General features: G+C 43.2%; 1 protein-coding gene and 1 long non-coding RNA gene across 13 annotated transcripts in view; one reads left to right on the top strand and one right to left on the bottom strand.

The window, feature by feature from the left end:
• LOC147013882 (uncharacterized) overlaps nucleotides 1-8500 on the top strand; it is a 128312-nt gene that overhangs the window by 96186 nt on the left and 23626 nt on the right. The gene's annotated exons all lie outside the window — the stretch shown is intronic.
• LOC147013883 (uncharacterized) overlaps nucleotides 1-8500 on the bottom strand; it is a 120969-nt gene that overhangs the window by 6742 nt on the left and 105727 nt on the right. For 11 of the 12 annotated variants that reach the window (XR_015050548.1, XR_015050552.1, XR_015050550.1 and 8 more), the window contains one exon: nucleotides 1247-1345. Coding sequence is in view for 7 of the 12 variants with exons in the window: in XM_085851203.1 (XP_085707329.1) it covers nucleotides 1247-1345 (99 nt within the window). In the remaining 5 variants the exon portion in view is untranslated. Of the gene's footprint in view, nucleotides 1-1246; nucleotides 1346-6759; nucleotides 6894-8500 lie in introns of those variants that run through there. The other variant, XM_085851201.1, reaches the window with a different exon arrangement.

The following is an 8500-nucleotide window of genomic DNA, read 5'->3' on the forward strand; positions in this document are numbered from 1 at the left end:
CGACTCCACAAGATAAAGATCAGTGCGTCGAATGGTTCATCGAGACGAGATCCAACACGCAAGTTCAGAGTAATTTCCGTACAAGGTATGGAAGGAATCGCAGACTATTATCAGAGAGTGGTACAAGGAGTTTAAGGAGACTGGATGTTGTCAGAAACAGAAAAGTACTGGTCAATCAAGCACAAGTACAGCAGACGTTGAACGAGTGTGTGAATCATTTCAACAAAGTCTCAGAAAATCAATCCGACGTGCATCCAGATAACTGGGACTACCAACCACAACTGCATGCAGGATTTTGCATTGAAGACTGAAGCTTTATGCCTCCAAGGTGCAGATCCTGCAGGAACTCAAACCAAATGATGGACCCAAAAGCAAGGCATTTGCTTTGGAAATGCTCAGTCACATAGAGGATGATGAAGATTACCTGAAAAAGGTCATGTTCACAGAGGAAGCTTGCTTTCACGTATAGGGGAAGGTCAACAAGCACAATGTGAGGATCTGGGGCTCTGAAAACCATCATGCGGTCATTGAACACATACACGACAGTCCAAAGGTCAATGTGTGGTGTGGCCTTCTCCATGACCGCTTGGTGGGTCCATTTTTCTTTACGGAGGATACAGCGACCTGTACAGCGACAGACTTACCCCCCCCCCCCTTGATTTTTAACTCACCTGGAACTCATTAGTCATTACACTTTAGCCATTATTGCTTGAACCAAACACACAGTTTTGATGAAACTTGGAAACAAGATTCATATCTGATGCATCACGAAGGTTTACTGACCGCATCAAAATCTGTGCTCATTAAAGCGGTGTATGGGTGGGGTTTACAAACCCCTCTCCCTCAAAATAGGTATTTGCTCTCTTCTCCAAAACTATACACACAATTTCGATTAAACTTGATTACAACCTTCATCACCCATGATGTACCAATGTTTATCGACCACATCAAAATCTGCATTCATTAAAGGGGGTCTACGGGAGGGGTTTTTACCCCCAAAAAGAGGTATTTGCTGTCTTCTCCGAACTACACACACAATTTCAATGAAACTTGACCAGAACCTTCATCACCCATGATGTGCCTAAGTTTGTTCACAGCATCAAAAAATTCAGGGTCTAAGGAGGTCTGCGGGGGATGGAGGGGGGGTGTGACTTGTTCCTGATTCAGGTGAGAGTCAAGACAGGCAGTCTTATGTTTTCTGTGGGAGTTTGTCAAAGATGTTGTCTGCAAAAACAAGTTGACAAACCTGCAGGATCTTCGTTCTCGGATCACAGCTGCAGGCGCTTTGGTAGACGCAAACATGCCGAGGCAGACGTGATAAGAACTTGGGTACTGCCTTGACGTCCTGTGTGCGACAAACAGAGCTCACATTGAAGTGTATTGATGGTGCGCACAAAACTTTATGAGTTTCGGTATCGTATAAACCAAAGGGTATCATTGCATAATTTGTGGCCATCAACATACTAATAACCAAAGTAGTCCGGGTCTTTTTGGAACACTACTGGGTGGTTTGCCATTGCCTTCCCAGCAGTAGTCACTGTAGGAATTTATAATTTGTTCATCATTCTGGCGATAGTTCACCGACTCTTCGTGAAGGACACTGTGGGATCTTTAGCATCCATCAACTAATGTCGGCAGATGGGACGCCTGTTTAACGTCCATCCGAGTGATGGCACACATAATGATGAATCACCCGGCCTGTGAAACACCAGGATGACAGCTTATACCTGGGTCTGCATTCAAACTCAAGCTCATCAGCTCATATGTGTGTACATATACCTCTAGGCCATCCTGGCAGCCCTGAATTCTGATACTAATACCATAGATAATGCTAATGCATGTGTGTTTGTGTATATATATATATATATATATATATATATATATATATATATATATATATATATATATATATATATATATATATATATACACATCGATATATGTGGAGTGTGACGAGCACTCCCCCGATCTTCAATGGACATAGAGTCCTCCACCAAAGCGTCACCTCCAATCCGGAGGCCTCAGCCCAACAACTCAGTCAAGCAGACAAAGATTACATAGTCAACATCAGTTAAACATCAAACGGAGCTGCCTATCCAGATTTCGGGCTTATTTGCCTCTTTTGAAGGAACCTTTTTATCCAAAAAAAAAGGTTTAAAAAATCAAAATACTTATACAGCTTATGACATGCACTTTGACCCCCATGGCCAAAGTACACAGTCCAGCAAGACCGTCCGGTTCGCGTACACATCCCCCTCAGCCCAAAAGTTGAAACACATTGTCAAACAAACAAACAAACACACTTCCTAATCCTAAAGAGCCAGAATGCATGGTCATACAATTGAACTCCACCATAGGAGTGAATCCCCATGACTTGAACAGCATGTCATCCTGCATTTTGGGCTTATTTGTACTCATTAGCATGGCATACCGATAAATATCTCACCAACGATAACCACATTCGTTATTTAAACATCAATCACACTACCTAGCTCTTATGGTGAGCATCGCCGCGGATGATGTCTCACATGGTAAAACCGCACAATCCGCAAAGAACAACCGTCCGTCTGCCACCCAGACGATTGTTCCCAATAATATAAACCATTCAACCAGAAGGCACATTATGTGATCGGCGGGTAAATCGAGTGTGACAATCACTCCCCGATCTCCATTGGACATAAATTCCAACAACAAAGCGCCACCTCCAATCCAGAGGACTCAGCCTGGCAACTCAGTCAAACAGACAAAGATTACATGGTCAACGTCAGTTAAACATCAAATGGATCTACCTATCCGGATTTCGGACTTAATTGCACTTCTGGAGGTGCCTTTTTTCATACAATAGAAGGTTAAAAAAAAAATCCAAACATTCAAACAGCTTGGAACGTGCACCTTGACCCCATGGCCAGAGCACACAGTCCAACAAGACTGTCTCTTTGGCATACACTTGCCCCTCAGCCCAAAGGTTGAAGCACATGGTCAATCAAACACACACACACATCCGAACCCCGAAAGGCCAGAATATATCATCTTATAAATGGACCCTCCCCCATTGGAATGAACCCCCATAACTTAAAGGCATACCATCCCGAATTTTCATCAGGCCGGCATACCAATAAGTAACCAATAATGACCACATTCGTCGTTTAAACATCAATTACACCTCCTGGATGTTATGGTGAGCATCGCCGCGGATTCTGTCTCACACGCTAAACTGCATTATTCGCAAACAGCAACCGTCCGTCTGCCACCCAGATGAATGTTCCTGCTAATGCAAACCATTCAACCAGAAGGCACGTCTCAATGGTTAAGAATCACTTTAAAGTTAAATGATTCTCGCATTTGGATCTGGATTCAGATCTTCACCAGGATTGAACCAATTTTTCCTCGTGGCACACCCAACCTGTTCACCAATTTTTGTGTGAATCCATCCATAACCTTTTGAGATATTGTGCTATATGTCATCTTTGGCCACATCTCTCAATTGTGAAGAATCACCGGGAAAATTCTCGAATCCGGATCCGGATTCAGATCTTCACCAAAATCGAAACAATTAGTCCTTGTCACACACCCAACCTGTCCACCAATTTCATCTGAGTGTCCTCAACTTTTTGTCTACCAAGTGTCCTCAACTTTTTTTTATCCCCGTCTCTCAATAATAGTGAAGAATCAGTTAAAAAAATAAATTATTATTGTATCCAGATTTAGATTCGGATCTTCACAAAAATTGAAGTAGTTCTTCCGAGTGGCATTCCTAACCTGTCCACCAAGTTTTGTGTGAATGCATCCATAACCTTTTGAGATACTGTGCTATATATTGTTTTTGGCCCTATCTCTCAATGGTAAAGAATCACTTAAAGAATTCTCAGATCCGGATCTGGATTTGGATCTTCACCAAAATTTAGCATCGCCATCCTTGGCCAGTCACCTAAACACACACAAAAAAAATTCTAAACGATTGTTTGAAAACTGTGGCCAAAAATCGAGTGACAAACAAACAAGAAGACGACGTCGTGCAGAGCTCGAAACTTGCAACAAAATTCACAAACCAAACTTGAACTTAAAAATAATTGGTGGTTGAATTCAATGACAAAATATGCAACTCCTCTTCAAATCCCAAGTCAAACATATGAAAATTGGCAATTTTAGAAATGTAGCCTATGTTGACCTTTTGGCCTAAGTTGACCTCAAAAATAATTGGTGGTTGAATTCAGTGATCTAACATGCAAATCCTCTTCAAATTTCAAGTCAATCGGATGAAAATTGACAATTTTAGAAATTCGGCCTATCTTGACCTTTTGGCCGATGTGGACGTCAGAAATAATTGGTGGTTGAATTAATTGACCTGATGTGAAAATCTTCTTCAAATTTCAAGTGAATTGGATGAAAATTGATAATTTTAGAGATACAACCATAGTTGTTGACCTTAGGCCTATGTAGACATTTTGGTCGATGTTGACCTCAAAAATAACTGCCTGGTTGAATTGAGTCACCTGAAATATACATCCTCTTCAAATTTCAAGTCAATCGGATGAAAATTGAGGATTTTAGAAATACCACATTAGTTGTCCTTGGGCCTATGTTGACCTTTTGAACCATGTTGACATCAAAAATAATTGGTGGTTGAATTCAGTGATCTAACATGCAAATCCTCTTCAAATTTCAAGTCAATCGGATGAAAATTGACAATTTTAGAAATTCGGCCTCTCTTGACCTTTTGGCCGATGTGGACGTCAGAAATAATTGGTGGTTGAATTAATTGACCTGATGTGAAAATCTTCTTCAAATTTCAAGTGAATTGGATGAAAATTGATAATTTTAGAGATACAACCATAGTTGTTGACCTTAGGCCTATGTAGACCTTTTGGTCGATGTTGACCTCAAAAATAACTGCCTGGTTGAATTGAGTCACCTGAAATATACATCCTCTTCAAATTTCAAGTCAATCGGATGAAAATTGAGGATTTTAGAAATACCACATTAGTTGTCCTTGGGCCTATGTTGACCTTTTGAACCATGTTGACATCAAAAATAATTGACTGGTTGAATTCAGTGACCTGAAATATAAATCCTCTTATCTTCAAATTTCATGTCAATCGGATGAAAATTGAGGATTTTAGAAATACCACCTTAGTTGTTGTTGACATTTGGCCTATGTTGACATTTTGACCTTTTGACCTCAAAACCAATAGGCGTCTTGCTTATGACAAGTTCTACCATGTGGTGAAGTTTTGTGGAGATCGGTTTAAAATTGTGACCTGTAGTGGACAAACAAACAGGCAAACAAGAAGATGTCATACAGAACACGATGTTGTAATGCCCAACCGCGTGACTGTGCCCAACAGCCCCAATGTTATACTACATATATATTACAGGTGTGTGTGTGTGTGTGTGTGTGTGTGTGTGTGTGTGTGTGTGTGTGTGTGTGTGTGTGTGTGTGTGTGTGTGTGTGTGTGTGTGTGTGTGTGTGTGTGTGTGTGTGTGTGTGTGTGTGTGTGTGTGTGTGTGTGTGTGTGTGACCGCTGTTTCTCGACAACCACTGGTCCGATCTAAGTGAAACTTGCCAGCTATATCGCTGGGGCCCTGTGGATGTGCCTTTTCAAGGTTTGATATTAATCGGACAAGTGGTTCCCAAGTTATGGCCATTTATTTACCAACCAATGACAGGACACGTTGCTGCGTAGACGTGGCTGTGTCGGCCGGTGCGCGGCCGGCCGACGATGACGTCACGTGCCGTGCCGGTTACGATGGGGATCGATCGGTGCCTTAGTTACCGTGGCGAAGGAGTGGCAATGGTCAATGGCAGCAAATGTCATGGCTAGCAAAGACAGGGAGGTAAACTTGATTTTAATTTGGATTTTAATTAACTCTGTGTGTAAGTATCACAGCAGTTGTTACTTCAATGCAAGCGATAATTTGTGGAATGCATGTGAACATTCCGTACGGGCACGCACCACTTCCGGATAGTGATGACTTAATGTATTTTAATAATTTCTCGATTTCTTCTGCACATCTATAGATAAACACAATGCCCCAATCCAGTCGTCGTTTATGAGAGCGAAGGAACGGCCTGTGTGGTTGTTTGAAAGTTTTTGTTTGTTTGTTTTAGGGGGTTTGCACGTACGGGCACGCGAGAGCAAAGGAACGGCCTGTGTGGTTGTTTGAAAGTTTTTGTTTGTTTGTTTTAGGGGGTTTGCACGTACGGGCACGCGAGAGCAAAGGAACGGCCTGTGTGGTTGTTTGAAAGTTTTTGTTTGTTTGTTTTAGGGGGTTTGCACGTACGGGCACGCGAGAGCAAAGGAACGGCCTGTGTGGTTGTTTGAAAGTTCTTGTTTGTTTGTTTTAGGGGGTTTGCAGTACGGGCACGCAAGAGCAAAGGAACGGCCTGTGTGGTTGTTTGAAAGTTCTTGTTTGTTTGTTTTAGGGGGTTTGCACGTACGGGCACCCAAGAGCGAAGGAACGGCCTGTGTAGTTGTTTCTGGTGGTTTGAAAGTTTTTTTTGCACATACGGCCATGCACTCGTGTATGTATATATGTATATGTGTGTGTGTGTGTGTGTGTGTGTGTGTGTGTGTGTGTGTGTGTGTGTGTGTGTGTGTGTGTGTGTGTGTGTGTGTACATGCATGCACAAATCTTATTAAAACGATATGTTTGAAGATTTTTCTTTTTTAATCTTGAAAACGCAAAAGCAAACGGTAAAAACAAACCAAAAACAAACCACAACACATTAACATTAAAATGAAGGACATTCATACTCACATGCATTGACTGAAAGGTGATAAACAAGAATGAGGAGGAATAGGTCTCAAATGAAACTTTCACAGAGTAATATACCCTCTCGGACACAAGAGGTTAAAACAGTAGAGTCGCATTGGCCAAAGAATAGTCCCCCCCCCCCCCTAAGCAGCCCTCTGGAGATAGGAACCTCGGAGTGTAAAGTATAGTTGTGCAGTGCCATCCCAGCAGGTTTCTAGGGGGTTCCTTGATTTTGTCCATAAAAGCACAACTGCAGTGCCGTGGCCTTCCCGCAGGGGATACAATGATGAAATGGCTGGAGAAACAAGATACAAACTTGGCACTACCGCAAACCGTGCTGGGCTTGTTCCGTCCTTGTCGCGGCTCCAAGGAGGGCTAGCATTTCCCAAGCCAGGTAGAGGGCACGATTCGCTTGAGTTATTTTTGACCTGTTGCCCTGGTACAATCGGGGTGGTAGATTCCAACATAAATGCATCTTGAGTGCGCTCACGAAAGCTGCCTGTGGCATTCGCCTGTGAAAACATGTGCTGCATCAAACCTGACCTCTTGTGGTCCTGCTGCTCGAGCCTTGTGATGGCTTTTACACTTGAACCACCGGAAAGGAGTGAGCGGTTAGTCCTGAGCAAAGATCCTAGTGACTGGTTCAGTAATGCAATTTCTGTACCAGGAGGATATCAGATTTCCTCTTTGAGTCTCTCCTTGATCATGGCACTGACCTCCTAACTTATAGAGGGGGGAAGGAGTCTTTCCAGGCCAAGACACATCTTTTCTGCATGGTGCTGTGGGAGCTCAATATCTGAGCTTTGTCAGCACCAATATTTACCCGATTTGGTAGAAACAATTTCACAGTGGCTTGTACATTTGCTTAAACAAAGCTGTCTAGATTGTCTCACACCTTCTTTAAGTTACCGTTGCTTGCCAACAACCCATTCCTCGGGGAAATATCTCATCAGGACTTCAACAGGCACAGTCCTGCGGGAATTTGAAACGTGTCGTACGAAGCCGATCCCAGCTGGACTTATTAGCTGCAAGAAAGAATGTGAGAAGGATACCGGCAAGATCCTTCCTGTGGCATTGCCACATCGGAACAATTTTTTACTGTCAAGTCGAGCTGATGAGTACGTCCCAATAAATCGTCAAGGGCCATGTGTAGCAATCTAAACAGCATCCCTGGGCCCCTGGCCCAAGCTCTCATCAATTACAGCATCTGGCCAGTGTCAAATACGTCCGTGGCACTGTGCGTCGGTGCTATCTTGCCCGTAGCATCGAGGAGAGTAAATTCGTCTGAGATGACTGTGCGAGCTTTTGCATTTCTTTGACCAATGGTTGTGACCACAAAATGCCGTGAGCCGGGAAGCTGAGCAGACCCCACGCTCGCCTCTCCGCGTTAATCATACGAGGAGAAACCTCCCATTCCGAAAATACGCTCTTCTGGACAAATTTTGCTGCCGCAGAGCATGCATGTGGAGAACAATGATGAATTGTGAATGGTGCTCAAAATGCACCTTTAATCCTTTCGCCGGCATCCACAGTTACGTTCGAGGCGGTATGGACCTTCAGTGGCCTCCTGTTGAAAGGTTTCAGCAAAATAAATGAAGGAAAAAAAAAATTGGAAGAAGAGAGGAACACTGGCCTGCCGTTGCTGGCTTGCTAAATCAGCCGGCCTCATGCTGCCCTGCCTGGAGCAGCTGGAAACTAAGGACATACATCATGGCCGCTTCACCCCTCCATTCACCACAGGGGC

The sequence above is a fragment of the Eptatretus burgeri genome, chromosome 13 (genome assembly GCF_056783735.1).
Source record: "Eptatretus burgeri isolate ZD-2024b chromosome 13, Ebu_testis_v1, whole genome shotgun sequence".
Lineage (NCBI taxonomy): Eukaryota > Metazoa > Chordata > Myxini > Myxiniformes > Myxinidae > Eptatretus > Eptatretus burgeri.